Genomic DNA, 18,274 nt, shown 5'->3' on the forward strand with positions numbered 1-18,274 from the left:
AAAGCTGTCAGTAATGCTAACTCGTGGGAAAATTCCCATTCTGAGGAATTTTCAGATTAAGTGTTCTTCAGAGGGATAAAGGGAAATTTCGCTGTAGTTAGCAGCATATGATGTTTTTCGTACTTCTTCAGCAACAAAATTCTCTGCAGACGGAAAGTAGACTGAGTTCTCAATAATCTTGAAATCAGTGTCTATTTTGTTTTTCGAAGAATACATGCATGCTAGTGAAGAAGTAACATTTTAAAACAGAATAAAGAAGCTTTTTCCTAGAAATAGAAAAATCGTGCTGCAATCTAGGAAAAAAAAGTAAAATGTGAATAGAGAAACAACCCATTTGGAAAAGTTCCACATAAAATAGCCCAAGAATAAAGTTCTAGTATCGTTACGTCCATTAAAAGTTGATGGCTCAACCATAATGCAGTAATACTAAATCCTGACAACCAGTGACGTAGGGGCAAACAGGGCTTGTGTCCCGGGCACTGGATTGGGGGGCACAAAACTGGGTAAAATATTTATTTTCACAATATAAGTCAAGGAAATGAGTTTTAAGAAACTAAAAATAATAATAATAAAAAACTCATAAATGTAACAGAACAACAACGACTCACCAACCTTACGATCATATCCGTAGAGCATAAGTTAGTTTCAAAGCTATCTTTTGTGAACACTGTAAAAACCTTTGCAACCAAAAGAGCCCGCTCGCAAAGTTAAATTTTAGTTCCACCTTTTTGTGTTTTCAGTTTATTTACATCGATTTAAAAGATCTTCAAAATTTTCGAATATAATACTCGAGACAACACCTTAACTGTCATAATTAAATATTTAATTCTAAAGCGACAAACTATTGATTCATTCTACACATATTCACATCCCGATACGATTCCAAAAACATTGTGATTTGTAGTTATTATGATAAGACTATAACAATATGTCAAGCATGTTATTCTAAGAAATGGAATAGGAGAATAAACGGTGTGATGTCAATATCAAGTGTAGTGACGTTTCGGTTTGGTTGGTCAGCGAGAGGGAGGGGGGCTAAGGCAAGATTTGTCCCGGGCGACAACTAGCCGAGTTGCGTCGCTGCTGACAACACAATGTATTTGTTTCATTTTCATTTGATAAATTTAGAAGACCGAAGCTTACGGATAATTCACTGGTACTGTATTGAAAAAGGTGAGTTACATACAATAGTTTCATTTTTCACATTACATGTATAGCTCCTTGCACGATGCTAAGGATAAACTAGAATTTTTTTATGTCTGTAATGTTGCTCTCAACTGAAAGTGCGTTTCCTGTGAAATACGTTATGGGTAAGCCAACTAAACCGAAACCTACTAGAGTTAAGAGTAAAGAAATTGATAGACTCAAAGAAAATGTGAATTTTATTATGACTATTATAGTAGTACTGGCTCAAGTGTCATAAAGAATTTATATAAAATTAGTAAGAAAAAGTTATATAAACTAGTGAGAGAAACTAGAATTAAGGTTAATGATAAAACCATCAACAACTCTGGCAATAAGTCTAAAGCAATGTGGAATATTGTAAAAATAGAAAGTTATCCTATACTATACAATAACATAAAAAAAACTCTGATAACCAGTTGAATGCCTCTCAATTTAATAACTTTTTCATTAACAAAATTGAAGAGATACTGAAGGAAGTTTCATCATACTCTCCTAATAATGAGTCAGGTGTTTATTTAAATAAATTGCCCAAACCTACTACTACGTTTAATTTTCATCCAGTTGAAGTAAAAGATATTGAGAAAGCGATTATTAAAATGAGTAGCAGTAAATGTGAGGATATTCATAATCTGAGTCCTATTATGTTAAAATATGGGGTAAATATCATAAAGGAATCTTAAACTCATATTATAAACTCTGGTATATTAGACTGTTATTTTCCTGAATGCTTTAAATTAGTGAAAGTAGTATCTATAATGAAAAGAAGGAAATAAGTCTTCTCTTGATAACTATAGACCGATTTCATTGGTTCCAGTTGTATCTAAAGTTTTTGAGATTGTTGACTGTTTTGAACGCAATAATTTATTTAGTAATTCTCAATTTGGCTATAGATCCGGACTAGGTACTGTTAAGGCTACTGTCTCATTTTTGGTAAAATGTACTTCCGGGATGGACAGTAAAAACTTTGTTCATGTAAAACTATATGATCTGTCGAAAGCATTTTATACGGTGTCTCATGATATTTTGTTACAAAAACTAGAATTCAATGGTTTTCATAATGCAGCTCTGTCACTTCTTCATTCGTATTTAAATGGACGATATCAGAGAGTTGTTTATAAAGGAAAAGAGTTTAACCTGTTGCCAGTTAGACACGGAGCACCTCAGGGATCTATTCTTGGTCCGATTCTTTTTATTATTTATATTAATGACCTCCCATACAACGTCGCTTCACCCTTCGTTAATAGTTATTTATTTGCTGATAATCTCAATATTTGTGTTAACTCAAGACAAAAAGACTCAGTTCAGTCTATATTAAAGATCATCTCACATTTGATAAAGACTGGTGTACTTCCAACTTGCTTTGTATAACTCCGATGAGATCAAAAACTTGGTGCTTACCTACAACAACAAAAATTCGAATGCCGAACTTAAAAAAATATTCCGCTCCTTTTTTAAGGTTTTTAATTGATAATCATTTGAATTGAGATGACCATATCCTTAAGGTAGAATCTACAGCTAGTAAAGGAGTTTATCTAATACTTAGATTAAGATTGTGCGTAAGTTTAAAGGTAGTTAAAACTGTTTATTATGCACAAATTCACAGTCATTTACGTTATGGCACGATACTTTGGGGTCATCAGTCCTCCATCAAAAGCCTATTGAAAATACAAAAGATATCTGTAAGATTAATGCTCGGTCTCCCTAGTCGTGCACATTGTAGGTCAAGCTTAATTAAATTAGGAATTATGACAGTACTTGCAATTTTCATATACCAATGTTTGCTTTACATCAAGGAAAACAATCATATTTACAATAGGAACCGTTTAGGATCATTTAGATGTGAATATAATAAGACACAAAAGACCTTTTACTATATGTCAGTTAAATTTTATAATTTTCTTCCTATATTTTTAAGAGAACTTCTATTTCTAGCTTTTAAAAAACAAGTACAGAAAATACTTATTAATAATTGTATATAGGCCTATAGTGTTGAAGAATTTTTTGAACTCAAAATTGATAGTTAAAATATTTGCGTCTGTTATGCAGTGATCTTTGTTTATATTCTGGTATATTATGGTATGTTATATATGTAACCCTAAAATTCTCAACTTCTATTTATTTCTGACAATTGTAATACATCTGATGTTCTCAGATGTTTCTGCAATAACATTTATTATTATTATTATTATTATTATTATTATTATTATTATTATTATTATTATTATTATTATTATTATTATTATTATTATTACGTATATAATAATTAGTATAATATGGGAAATTTAAGATAAAAATGTGAATATATGCCTCTTGAAATGGGATTTTATAACATTTCAAGTTGGCATCACTGATAGCTGTATGTTTATCTTTGTGTTCGTGTTGTTTGATGTAGATGCTTCAAAAACCAAGACCATTTTATATTATTCATATAGTGCAGAGAGGTAAGAATAAACTAAGCGGTAACATTCAGAACATATGTCGCTCCCATTTTGTTATTAGGTGTAATATATATTCCCATATTAATAAGTTTGTTAACTCTCCTCTACTTCAAGACTTGTACTTTCATTCAAGCTGCGGTGCTTTAAACAATTCATAATGTTAAGTGCAAGGAAGATTATTTTGTTTACATTGAAAGTTCAGTACACACTATGGCATTAGTTGTGGAGACTGTTTCTCACGTAGCGAAGCATTAATGTGAGTCCTAATGTTTAATAGTACGAGGAGAAATTTATATAACAGTAAAACACTACAATTCGTGGAAATAGTGGGAAATTGATCCTAGCAGACGGTTCTATCAAATAGAAAATTTATAGTAAAATAAGAGGCATTAGTGCTGTATCGCCGGACCAATTTGAAAATCGAAAAAAGTACGAAAATGTTATACTGCATTCGGTTATATTTGGTTGGATTACATTACCTTACGTCCGAGTACGTAACATTAGGCGTGCAGTATTACTATACGGATCCATTATATAAGTAGTAGTAGGAGGAGGAGGAGGAGGATCGGGTTAGAAGCTCCGCATGGGTTGGTTGGTTTCTGTTATCGACTTGAAATGGGCATATTAAAGACTTGCCCATATTTTTCTGCACATTTTACGCTATATGAATCCGTATAGTAAAACAAGTGTACCTCTCTGCGAAATAGTCCATCCGCCTCCACATACAGTGCCGCTTACAACATCAAAATCAGCCAACAAATACAACTACTTTCTTAACTTGGCAAATTTTTACTTTGAGCCAAACAGTGACTTCAACCGATTCATGTGATCCGATTCCGGGAGCAGTTTAGGAATCATTCCTAAACTGCTCCCGGAACCGGATCACATGAATCGATTACAATTACTAACACAGTGAAAGTAATGTACGATGTTAAGAATTATACTATAAGTACAAGGGCCACAATGTTACTATACGATGTTAAGAATTATACTATAAGTGCAAGGGCCACAATGTTACTAAACATTAATTCAGGTGAAGCGGTGAATATGAATTTTCAGATCTAAATGGGAAGCTACCGCCCCCCAAACCCCCCGCTCAAGTACCATAAAAACATCCAAAATAATAATAAATAATCACACCACTACTATAAAGCTAAGATAAGAAGGGAAAAAATTAAAAAAAAAAAAAACACTCGTCTCTAATCATAAATCAGTGCATGACAAAGAAAAAAAAATTACATCTCAACAAGACAATAGGACAAGCAGGATTGCAGCAAACCAAATACTTTGCCTAATACTCAAATGCAAAACAAATCAAGAATAAAAATAATATGAATTAAAAAAAGAAAACACTCACCATTTCGCCATAGGAGAGCACTCATGAATTATGAACTCATAACTGCTGATTCCACACACGAAAAAATAAGATACCAAGAACACATGCACAATACTCAACATTACTGAAAAATGTTCCTTTCCGCACACACGTCGTTTTATTAAACCGAGCACACTTGCTATTATTACAAACAAGAAACCAATAAACATCCACTTTTACAATACGTCGAAAATATCTTCAGCTTTAGACCACAACTATGATAGGTTTTCTCTAACTCAATTCAACCAATTCAATTACGCGCTTCCCGCATGCCACAAACAGTAGCACACACATACATGAACACAGAACATGTGACATCACACTAACAAACTACCATATGACTACACAGACACCTAGTGGGAAAAATATGAACTAAGACGTCACACCAAAGGCACGAACAGTTCCAACAAGTGACTCACGCACAAACAGTTCCAAGAAGTAACTGAACCTATAAGAACCGATTAAAGTCACAGTTGGAGTCAAAGTAAAGACTTACCCTTAACTTTTACTATTCCCCTTACCTGACTTTCACTCATTCTTCCTCACTAACTTAAATAAATTCTCCAATTGACCCGGTATATTGCCTAATATTGGTCCGGCGATACAGTACTTAACCCAAATACGATGTGAAATATTTTTCTTGAAGGAATAAGAGTGTAAATATAAGTAATTACTGTCAGTGCATAGTATATTGAAATGATTTTTGAGAGAGAGTAAAAGTATTGAATGTGTAAGTGTCCTCTTCCACTATCCTCGTTTATGTGTATAATCCCCGTCGCTGACGTGCCTGCTCCCTACGGACGCACCCCTCGCTTCCGCTCGGCTTCCCTGCTGAACTCCTGCCCTCACTCGGTTAGCTAGCATTCGTGCTTTCTAGTGGCCACCCAGCACAAGTTTGTTCGTGTTTTATGCACTGTAGTTTTTATGTCAAACGTCTACACTGCACTACGTCTACATGTCTAGCCCTCTTGAAGTCAATCTGTCAGTAGTAATAGTGCTCCTCATTTAGTGCATGCTCTGCTAAAAGAAGTACAAAACTATAACCTAATCTGGAAATATAAGGAATGTGTCAAAGTTTGGTAGAACGGTGTGCTCGAGTAATGTCATAGTGTCCTCGTGCTTTCCATAGTCGATGTCAAAACCGTGCTCAGAATAGGTAATATTGAGGGCCTCCACGAGAAATGAATGTTCAGTAATTGCAGTTCTTGTACTAAAGGTATAATACCTGCTAGGCCTAGTTTACATTTTCTAGCATACAGATGACAAAGCTTTATTTATTTCATATTGAGCAACGTTTCTCGTAAAAGCTTCATCAAGTTTACCAAATAATTTACATATGTTGTATATCTGTATGTGGATATTGTTTGCAACGTATTTGAGTGTTTGAAAATGGCTGAGGTCCTTGTAAATGATGATGAAAAACGACACGAATTGGAAAGAGAATATAGTGAATTCGATGAGTGATGTAAATCTAGATTTCCAGTTAGAAATTGAACATAACACGGATAGTGATTTAGATGATGATTCTGTTGAAGTGTTATCTGATAGTCGTAATATTTTTCTTCGCCTGGAAATGTTGCATGTTGATGATGGTGAAAATGAAGTCGGTTTTGAGAGCTATGATTTAGCTTCAACATATTGTGGATGAGATGAACGAACAAAATAGAACAAAATCGTTTTACCTATGAATTGTCGAACCAGAAGTCACAATACTGTCACTCATTTGCATGCATACGTCGTGTTGAAAGCAAACAAAGCACTGGATCCTGAGTAACTCACACGTCGTAAATTCGTCTAAGAACTTGCATTGCTTTTAGTTACACCTCAAATGGCAACAAGGGCTTAACATGAAAGACTGCCAATGCATATTAGGGAATTGGCCGGAAGAATTAGTGGTGCGTGTGTTACCACCAGACACGCAAGTGGAATTTATGATCTCAAACAAAAGTGGACATTACAAGTGTCGAGACAGCAAAACCAAATATTTTTTGCAAATATTGCAAAGTATGGGTATCTCTGAAACACACACAAATGGTATGTGGAAAATGTGTTGAACTTAAAAACTGAAACACAGAATACAGGATAAATTTAAGTTAGAACATTCTGAAATTCAATAGGTTAGAAATTCCTGTATATTTTTCAGAATTTTCTATAGATTTGTAATACTATGAAACATTACGTCACATACTTAGGTTTTTATAAATTTACTATATAAACAATAATTCTCAGCTTAATATTACTTAATACCATTTTGGGAAAAATAAAAGTACAATATACTGTTTGGTTCAATAAATAAATAAATTTAACTGTATATGTATGTTTAAATAAGATTTTTTCTGGGTCCCGTAGACCCAACCCGTCCGTTCATGTAACTTTTTTTCACCCGTCCGTTCTAGGGTTGAGAAACATTTCTAAAATTTGATCTATTTTGTGTGAATGTAAGTTCAATAACGTAGATGTGTTTTCATTGGGATGGCCGACGGGGACTGAATTTGAACGTAAACACTATCGAGAGTGTCACTATACATCTGAGCGACCCCGATAAATATGAATTCGACACAAATATTGGGCATTTTCTACTGCTTTTTACATATCACGGTAAAGCCCCCTGTGACTCCTCGGTTCCAATTTTCTAAAAACAATGCCTCTGGCTCCCAGCCGATGGGGGCTGTATTTGGAAGTCAACGCCTTCGGGAATATCACCATTCATCTCAGCGACAGCGAAAACTATGGATTTGACACTAATATCGGTCATTTTGGATTATGTTTACATGTCTCGATGACCCTTTATTATGGCTCCGCTCCTTACTTACTCCGCTCCTATATTTGAAAGTAAACGCGATTTTGAGTTTCACCATTGATCTCAGTGACCGCGAAAACTATGAATTCGACACTAATATCGGTCATTTTCTACTACTTTTACATGTCCCGGTAAACGCTCCCCTGAAACCCTCTGGTTCGAATTTTGATAAAGAAAACGCTTCGCCTTGGTCTGGGGCCTGGACCAAGATATCCGTGGACAAAATTTGGTAACTCTCAGTCAACTTGTCTGTTCCCCAGCCCGGTAGTGGTAAATGGTCCCCCTGAGACCTCACTGGTTCTAAATTAAATTTAAAAAAAAAAAAAAAAAGACCGCTTCGCCTTGATCTGGGGCCTGGATCAAGGTACCCGTGACCGTATTTTGGTAACTCTAGGTCCAGTCGTCTGGTTCCCAGGCCGCACGCAGGCAGACAAACTTTATTTATATTTGATTAGATCAATTACTCATAAACATACGCACCAACCTGTGCTAGATGGTCAGTACAAACAAAAATTGTATGTATTTCAGTTCAGTACAGGGCGAAGCTGGTAGATCTGACCTTTGGTATGTCCGTAGGAAAAAACTGTCAAACGATGGTAGGTACGCGCGTAAATACAGACAACTGGAAGAGACTCGCATCAACTTGTGCTGTTGGCTACTACAAGCTAGTTTTGCATTACATTGCATAGTCATGAATTATACTTTTTAAAGCTGTTTCTATGTTCATAGATGGCTTACCCGTTAACCACTTTCTTGAATAAGTTCCTCAAATATTACTCTTCAATACTAAAGTCACAAATGTTGCTTGTAAATATTAATTTTAAAAAGTATCCGTATTCTCAATCTGCACCATTTGACTTAAACAGATGTGCATGGAGATTCTTATGAAAATAGTTTGTGATTTATTTGTCCATATCTTTAACCTGAGATACATTAGATTAGGTTGGTTTCAGTATTCGTATGTTTAAGTTTGTACTTTCCATGTGATTCAGTGGATGATCGGAGATTAAGGTGCCGACGAAATAAAGTTTGGCGTGTAGAGTTTTATTTACAGTTAACGGCCGAAACATTTTTGGTAGAAGAACAATTTACAAATCTATTTATGTATCTGTAGTAAATTTTAATGTTGCAATTGATTCCCACTGTTTCTTCGGTCAATATAAAAAAAACATCACCACCTACTATTTGAATGCTAACCGAGGTGGGTGCTTTAATCTGCTTGAATCCAGGGAAGTGTGTTCTCCTCAGAACATAAACCGAAGATTGTTCTACCTTGATTCGGATCTACTTTTCTTTTTCTTGTTAAGACACACACAATAATAATAATAACAATAATAAAAAAAAGTGTAGGGTCCGTGGTTTGACCACAGCTCGCGTGAAGTGAGCTTTGTGGTGGAGTTTTCTTAAGGTTCTCGCCCGTTTCCTCCCACTTTCTTCGTATTACCATCTCTCTTAGCCTTGGAGCATAATCGTGAGGCGTTAACCTAGAAACAAAAAATGAAATCTGTAAGTTTTACGTCCCACGGTTATGCCGGTTAGGCTAAAGGAGACGGTGATAATGAGAGATGAGTGAAATGAAGAAAGTGGGAGGAAACGGGAGTACCCCGAGAAAACCCACGAGCACGGTGTTTGTCCACCACAAAGTTCACTTGGCGGGGGCTGGGATCGAACCCGGGACCCCAAGCACCAGAGGTGAACGCTCTACCACTGAGCCACCGTGCCCCCCAACCTAGAAACAAAGTTGTAGTAATAATAATAAGGGAATTTACGAATAAATGTATCCGTAATTATTTAATAAGATATACTTGATTTTAAATCGGCCAAAACATGAAATTCCACAAAAGAATATTGAAATTTTCACGAAAGGCGTCAAATTTAGTTTCATGAACAAATTTCTTTCGTTTCCAGATTTTACATCTTTCATGGAAAAAGCGATGTGGAAGAAAGTGTTACAAAAGGGGGCCAGAATGAATCTAAACAAGGCTATAGCCACGTGGAATTGATTGTTAATTGGTGAAAAGTTAATAGCGTATGTCCTTCTGTTATGCGTTGACCGAGGCGTTAAGGACAAGTAGTTGGCTATACACTATTGCTGGTGTCTGAAATCTGAAAAAGAAGTATGTTTACTATCATGAACAGAAATAATAATAAGATAAAATATTATTCAAATTAGATAACTCGAATTACTATGTGGTTGATTCCAATCTTCCGCTTGATATCGTTAATGTGGTTGATTCCAATCTTCCGCTTGATATCGTTAATGTGGTTGATTCCAATCTTCCGCTTGATATCGTTAAGAATACTAATACGCTATTAGAATTATCTTCCGCTTGATATCGTTAATGTGGTTGATTCCAATCTTCCGCTTGATATATGGTTGATTCCAATCTTCCGCTTGATATCGTTAAGAATACTAATACGCTATTAGAATTATCTTCCGCTTGATATCGTTAATGTGGTTGATTCCAATCTTCCGCTTGATATATGGTTGATTCCAATCTTCCGCTTGATATCGTTAAGAATACTAATACGCTATTAGAATTATCTTCCGCTTGATATCGTTAATGTGGTTGATTCCAATCTTCCGCTTGATATATGGTTGATTCCAATCTTCCGCTTGATATCGTTAAGAATACTAATACGCTATTAGAATTATCTTCCGCTTGATATCGTTAATGTGGTTGATTCCAATCTTCCGCTTGATATCGTTAATGTGGTTGATTCCAATCTTCCGCTTGATATGTGGTTGATTCCAGTCTTCCGCTTGATATCGTTAAGAATACTAATACGCTATTAGAATTATCTTCCGCTTGATATCGTTAATGTGGTTGCTTCCAATCTTCCGCTTGATATCGTGAAGAATACTAATACGCTATTAGAATTATCTTAGTTTATCGGCAATAATACAGCTAAAACTCTTCAAATTCATGCACTGGCTTTAGTAGTTACATCTGGTCTTCCTAAATTACATTTAAAGACGGACTAGCTTCAAAACCAGTAGTGTGTTGTGAACGATATCCTGCTTGTTGCATAGCTAAACGATAATACGAATATTTAAAAAATAAATAATGAAAATTTAAGTATTTCATTGCTAACAGTTTAAATTTAAAAACATTTATATTTCTTGGTCAACCTTGACAAACTACATTTAACTTCAATATTTAACAATGACTTACTGGCTGATATTTAGTATCTTCCCCAATCTTGCACATATAAGATTTACAGTGTCTTACTTACTTTACAAAATATAGCTGAGCTAGGGACAGCTAGCGAAGGGAGTTAGAAGCCCCCCAGGGCCATTGTATTTCTACCTTTATCACAATTTAGACAAAAACAAGGTACTCGGTTCTGGAACCATGAAACAAGTTGGGGGAGATACTAAATGCCATCCGACTTACTTTCATGCGTCTTGATTCAAAACCCGCTAGCGGGGGAGTCCATCTTCTGAATATTTTTTTTAGAAGAGTCTTTTGAATTGTTGGTATTCATTCAGTTAGCAACTCGAACTGTACATATTTTGACATTAAATTAGAAAACTAAAAGGAAAAGCTTTTGTGTGCTTTTAATTTTGTAACTTATAGCTATTGTAATAACTGAAGTTCTGTTTTTTGTTGTTGCAGATGTCTAATTGTCAATAATGTTCCCGTCTAATCACAAAACTATTTTTGTGCTAGACCATTCACCATTTTTTGGACTCTCTTGTGAATGTCAGATAGAATTTGATTTTACCAAGACTAGAGGTCCGGGTTTTATCCCACTGGCTCCCATATCAAAGTCTCTTTGGACATGTTGCGTAGAAGCAGCTGTTGAATACTGCCGAGTTGTTTGGGATTTATTTCCACAAGGGAAATTGGTAAGTTTGTATATTAGAGTACTAACAGTATGCATTGTAACATTTCAATTTGTACATATGTAAATATGAGTGTTCTTATTTAAAGGTGTACGAGTTCACACTTATCTTGTATCTCGAAGTTTTGCTATTCACCCATATGATTTCACTGTCGTTTGATATTTTCTTCCGTGAGGTCTAAAAGTTGCTAAACTGAACACATTGTTAAGAAACCTCCTTGCTATGGAACTCTCTTGGTAAAAAGCAGTAAATCATCTCACTCCTTAAACACTATACGTAGAAACATTTTTATTATTATTATTTTTGAAAATTGTATGTTGTAACGTATTTTAAATCTTGATCTTTCATGTGAATAGTAGATACATTATTACTTTCTACTACTTAAACGAATCACACTTCTTAAAAGAAAGAAAAAGAAAGTGATACACAGATTAAATATAATCACTGAGTTTATAAACTTTGTCTATTTGTTGGTGAACATTGGAATGAATTTCTAGAATACTGTAAATTGAGGTTTATATTGGTTCATGCGTTTATCCAAAGAAACAAAATTTTTTTTTACAATATTTGGTTAACGAGTTTTTCCTTTTTTTCCCAGAAGCCCTCAATGAAAAGGAAGAACTTTTAGCAACAGTTCTTCCCAGAACAGTTTAGCAACTTTTGAACATCACCAAAGAAAGTGTCAGAAAATAGTGACAACAACTGAATGAATGATCTCCTTGGTGCCTAAGCAGTTAGCATACGCGTCTTTTGTGTGGGATACCAGAGTTCGATTTCCCGGCGGGAGCTCTGTGGTTCGGATCCACGTTAGACAGTATCTCCATGTCTCATATAGCCTCGCTGCTTAACGGCACGCTAAACTCAAAATCACCTCACGTCACGAATAAGTAAATAACAGAAATTCAAGATACAAACTAAGATTAGTCTTAGTAGTAGGGCAATCCAAAAGCATAAAATAAAAATAAAATAAAATAAAAAAATAAAAAAAGCAGCAATTTACACATATGGCTGGTGCCTAGAACATGGTTGTAATTGTCTAAGGGTCCAGAAGAAAGTCATTTTAAAACATAATAAAGTATAATTTTAGAAAATAAAGCATAATAATTTAAAATATATAGCACAATTCTTTGCAAATTCTATTAGAACAATTGTTGGAAAATTCTGTTGAACTGCAAGTTTAACATACTGTATTAATATTTTTTAAAACCAGTATTTACAATGCAAAATCATTGAGAACGTAACAATGCAACAATGAAAAGCTTTTTTTTTTTAATTTCGTTGTAATCCTTTGATGTGCAGAAAAGAAAAAGAAAAGAAGAAAACTTTCCGCCAACAATGAATAGTATACAAGAATTCCACACTATATTGTTATGTGTACCTCTTGAACTTGAGCACTTTCTGTACTTTTGGGTGGCATCTTTTGCTTTTCGTTTTTGTATATATGCACTCCTAGATGCACACAAGTTATGTAAAAAACAAACAAACTAAAAAAAGACTGACTCGAGTAAAACATATCTCTCTACAGTTCATAAGTAGTAAGTTCATGAAAAATGAAGGAAACTGGTTGCATTAAATATTAATAAATAGATCAAGATATTTAGAATATTTAATGTGTAGTAAATATTATACATTACACACGATTAACGTAAAATAATGATTGATATTAACAATAAAACATAATTTGGAAAAAACTGAAACATAATTAAACAAAAAATAAAGTATAATGTGGGTTGCTCTACTGATTAGTCTTTAAGTTATGTATCCTATAGCATCTATCAGCAAATATTCTTAGAGCTCTAGTTTCTGTACCATACACATATCAGCCAAGCTAGTAAGAAGTTTACTTTTATGCATTTTAAGTTGGTAAAAATGAACTGTTTGGGAATTCTGAATACTCGTAACTCAGACCTCATCCCCAACGCCTGACGAAGTCATTTCAATTTTGGTACCTTGCAACAATAGATATTTCGTCTGCTCCAGGTGGTTACGTCATTCTTTTTAATCCTTCCTTCCTTCTGATGCTAGGATCCCTAATTCGATTTCAGTGGGGACCACGATGGCTCAGTGGTAGAGCGTTCACCTCTGGTGCATGGGGTCCCGGGTTCGATCCCGGCTCCCGCTAAGTGAACTTTGTGATGGACAAACACTGTGTGCGTGGGTTTCCTCGGGGTTTTCCCGTTTCTTCCCACTTACTTCATCCCACCATTTCATTCATTTCTCATCATCACCGTCTCCTTTAGCCTAGCCGGTATAACCGTGGGACGTAAAACTCAAATATTTCATTTCATTTCCTTTTCGATTTCAGTCCATCTGAGCTATATCTATTCAATACATCATTCTCGTACGTTTTCCGGGAATACCATTAAATCCATTAGCTTATTTTCTTTTCACTTACATTTGTCATAACTCCCCCCAAGCTTATAATTTAAAGTTTAATTAAAGGGACTTCTACTCTAGCTTGCGATAAGCAAGTAGGGCCATCAAACTGCAAACCTTCTTAATGTATGTAAAAATATTATTCTCTGTCATCGAACTAAAGACCTTTGATTACGAAAGAGTAATTAAAGAAACAATGAAAGTAAATTTAGTAAGCCATGATTTTAACCTAACAGATTCAAGTTGAATTCTATGTGGATAGCAGCACAAGGCAAGGAAAAACAAACCGAAAATTGCACATAGCAATCTGTATGTGGTGGGTTCTCATCGGCTAAGGTCGGTGGAAGCATTGATCTTCATATCTAATAATCGCAAGATATTAAAAATGGTTACATAGCATATCCAGAATGATTAACTTCCCCTCTCACTGGTCTAGTTACTAGCCATTGATCCACAGGTCCAGTGTTCGATTCGCGATGGGAAGGCATTGAAATTTGAACACATTTCAGTGGGTCGGAGTTTACCTTAAATTATAGGTCCACGTTTCATATAGGCTCAGTGCTCCAATCTAACCAAATAAGAGATAAGTAATCCTTGGAGCAATGAAGCTGAGCGTTTCTAATACGAGAAATTACACACTAACACAGAAAGGTTCCAAGATTATCGTATTTACGCGATTCAAAGACGCACTTTTTTTTTTTTTCTCCAAAATCAAGGTGCGTCGTAGATTTTAGTTTTGCAAATTTATGCCAGATTAGATGGAGTTTTCTAAAAATTGCTAATCCCGCTAGTCACGATTCTGTAAAGAATGTGTGTTTTGTGTGTACGAACAGAATGCAGAAATAAAAGCGTGTATTTTACGCGAAATAAAAACCCTTTAAAATTAGCTTGCAAACCAGTGGCAAATGAAAGAGATGAATCAATCTTATGAATTTACGACAGTGGAGAGATTGTTCCTTCCTCTCCCACATACCAGTGGCTGGTATCTTCCTCCATTTAAAGAGCACACACAAGTGAGTCACACATCTTGACGCAAGCAAGTATTGTACCATAATTTCGTCCTAAAGGGGAAAAAAAATACTAGCAGATGCACATGAATATACCGTAAATTCCAGCAGCAAGTTCAGTGTTTTTTTTTGTCATAACATTATTTGTTTTCCCATGTTTATTAATTTTTATTTCATCCTTTAAAATCAATGTAGTGTAGTTTTTTTTTTCATTTTTGCGTCTTACATTCGAGATTTTATTTTTTAAAATTTTTCCTTAAAAAATTGGGGGTGCGTTTTACATTTGAAGAGTCTTAGATTCGCGTAAATACAGTATTTTACAAATAAATCTATATAAATAAAAATGAAAGTGACTGTGTTTGTTCCACTTTGACGGTGCAACTTAGCGGAGGGGGGTAGATACATAAAAATGATAGAAAATGACCGATATTCTTGTCGAATCCATAGTTTTCATGGTCGCTGAGTGCATAAACACTTTCGATGCCGTTTAAATCCAAATTCAGCCCCCATTAGTACTCCTAAATTTTGAGGTGGGGTGATATGTAAAAATAATTGAAAATTATCGATATTAGTGTCGAAATCATAGCTTTTGGTGTCTCTAAGTTGTTTGGTGACAGTTTTTGGTGCCCTTTATGTTCAAAATGAAACCTATTCTTCTCGTGCGAAGAACGAGCATTCTGCTAGTATGAATATAAGTATATAATGTAGTTAGCAATAGTACTTATGGAATCTCTTAATAGGTGCCAGTTTATTAATTTAGTGTATTGCTGTATGTTTGAGATACATCGCCATGCGGTATATTTAATGTCTGATAATTGTTTCGATTATCTAGTCGTTGACCTCTTCAGAGATTGACTATGGTGAAAAAGTGAAATTTATTTGTAACTAGCTCAGCTCAGTAAAAACATTGCATAAAAAAAGCACAGGAATTGAAATAACAGATTGCAAGAAGTAAGATGTGTATAAATTAGCCAATACATTCACCTGGCTGATAGCCCGAGAAGACATACTGAAATCACAACACCAGGAAAAATTCAATTCTTTCTTCAGAATAAAAAATTATTAAGTGCATCAGACTAGCCACGAGCAACATACTTTTTAACAATATAAACATTCGTTTCTCCCGATTAGGTGTACAAAAAATAAATAAATAAAATTAAAAAAATATAGTTTTCTCGAAAATTACACATGAGGATTTACACTGACAGATATCACTTCATTCAAGTGAATGGAATCTATCGATTGTTATATGTTTCTTCTTCGGACTTATATTTTATTTAATCACTCTTTTTTCGCTCAACACTCATATGACAACAAGTAGTATGTTCGTAACTCTTATGAGTATGTGCCACTGCTAGGAGTGGCTCTTATCACTGTTAGAAGACACGATCTGATATTTAGCTGTGTATACGAGGAGTCTTCAAAAAGTATAGAACCATTGGTTGGCAAAAATAGATTTATTGATTTGGAAATCCGAAACACAAATCCCCTTCAAAGCAGTCTCCTTGGTAATGCACACACTTCTCCTAGCGCTTCCACCATTGTTGGAAATACTTCCAGAAAGCAGTTTTTGAAATGGTTAGCAACTGTGCCGTTGCATTCCGCATGATGTCTTCACTTGACTGGGATCGTACCCATATACCCATTTCTTAGCTCTTGTGATCACGTTGTTCAGAAAGTTAGGGTCACTGTTTGCATTGTCCAGGATGTCCTGTGCGATGTGCAGACGCCATTGCTTCTGCTCCATTGCTAGCAGCTTCGGTACAGATTTCGCGGACACTCTCCTCATGTCCAAATTCTTGTTCAAAATTGAATATACTGTTCCGATGTTTACCCTTGTATCGTTCGAAATTTCTTGGACTGTGATACGACAGTCCTGCAAGACCACAGTCTACACTTGCTCTTGTTGAGAACCTACCTGAACGTGGTTCATTGTCCACTGGTACGTATCCATGTTTGAAGTGGTTGTACCACTCCTTTATGCGTGAGGTGCTCATGGCATCATCCTCGAAAGCATGTTGAAACTTGCAAATAGTTTCCGCTTGAGTATCGCCAAGTTTTTGGCAAAGTTTGATGCAATATCACTGCTCAAGGTCAAAAACTCAAATTCGATGACCGCTCACTACACGTCTTCACTCGTTGGCCAACTGACCGCGACTGATGCCTTCTGCGGGCAGGAAAAATTCACAACTGCGCATGAGTGTCCCCTCTACATCTACACTGAAGAAAGCCTCCCGCTCTTCATTAATTCACGCGGGAAAAAGTATAAGGTTCAATACTTTTTGAACATATACCATATATACTACCTTACCACCCCTTATAACATGAAAGATGGTGTAGATATCCTGAATTGGTAATTGTAAGGATACAGTAGGACAAGGGGGGATCTTTGTGGTGCGTGTCAGGTGAACGGCCCGCTATCTTGCAGCCTGCCATTTTGAATCTTGCTCAAAAGGTTTAATGGGACAGATTTTTTTGCAGAACTGCTAGTTTTTGCTTTATAATGTAATATAATTAGATTCGATAATTCCTTGGAAAGGAATTCAGACGTTTTTTGTTACGTATATTCTCATGGTGTTAATATTTAAAACAGTTTATATCCCGATAAACGTTTCGTATGTGACAAATATTCAGTGTGAATTTTTTTTGTACATAACTCTTTTCTTTCTGTTTTTTCAGATACGTTTTGTTGTTAGTGATTCTTCAGCTCAATCCTTGAATACATGGAATCTACAGCAGCAGAATTTAACATTTGTAAGTGGTTATTATATACACTTCTTTTTTCAATTATATTGCTTAAAGTTAACGTAAAACTAGAAAAAAAAAAGTTGTCTTTAGCGTCAAACAGAATACTAAACTGGAAGACAACGCTATTGTTTGAAAGATATTTATGGATCGTATTTATTCGAATCTAAACACTCCTTAAAAATTAGTATCAGTTCCGAGAATCCGTTCATTTTATGGATAGAAGAACCCTCCATAAGATCTCTACGGAAAACACATCCAAGTACTAAACCAATGATTTATCAATGGCTGCAGAGCCAGTGAGTTGTTACTACAGTGTGTCTACTGATACTGGAAATTTTCTCGATACTGGAAGTACTACTGAAAATATACTGGAAATTATTGTGTAGTTCTGCAGAAATTAAAAAAAAAAAAAAAAATCTTTGAGACCCTTCAAGATGGCAACTCCCATCATTTGGATGTAGGTGGTAATAGGACTAACTGGCCAACCACTGAAAA

General features: G+C 35.2%; 1 protein-coding gene across 2 annotated transcripts in view; it reads left to right on the forward strand.

Moving 5' to 3' along the window:
- Nucleotides 1-3,501: 3,501 nt before the first annotated feature.
- Nucleotides 3,502-18,274, forward strand: part of asun (integrator complex subunit 13 asun) — a 67,735-nt gene continuing 52,962 nt past the window's right edge. For both annotated transcript variants that reach the window (XR_014127518.1, XM_081731738.1), the window contains exons 1-3: nucleotides 3,502-3,626; nucleotides 11,419-11,651; nucleotides 17,711-17,785. Coding sequence is in view for 1 of the 2 variants with exons in the window: in XM_081731738.1 (XP_081587864.1) it covers nucleotides 11,436-11,651; nucleotides 17,711-17,785 (291 nt within the window). In the remaining variant the exon portion in view is untranslated. The remainder of the gene's footprint in view (nucleotides 3,627-11,418; nucleotides 11,652-17,710; nucleotides 17,786-18,274) is intronic.

Source organism: Thermobia domestica, chromosome 11 (assembly GCF_964235325.1).
Source record: "Thermobia domestica chromosome 11, izTheDome1.hap1.1, whole genome shotgun sequence".
Taxonomy (NCBI): Eukaryota; Metazoa; Arthropoda; class Insecta; order Zygentoma; family Lepismatidae; genus Thermobia; species Thermobia domestica.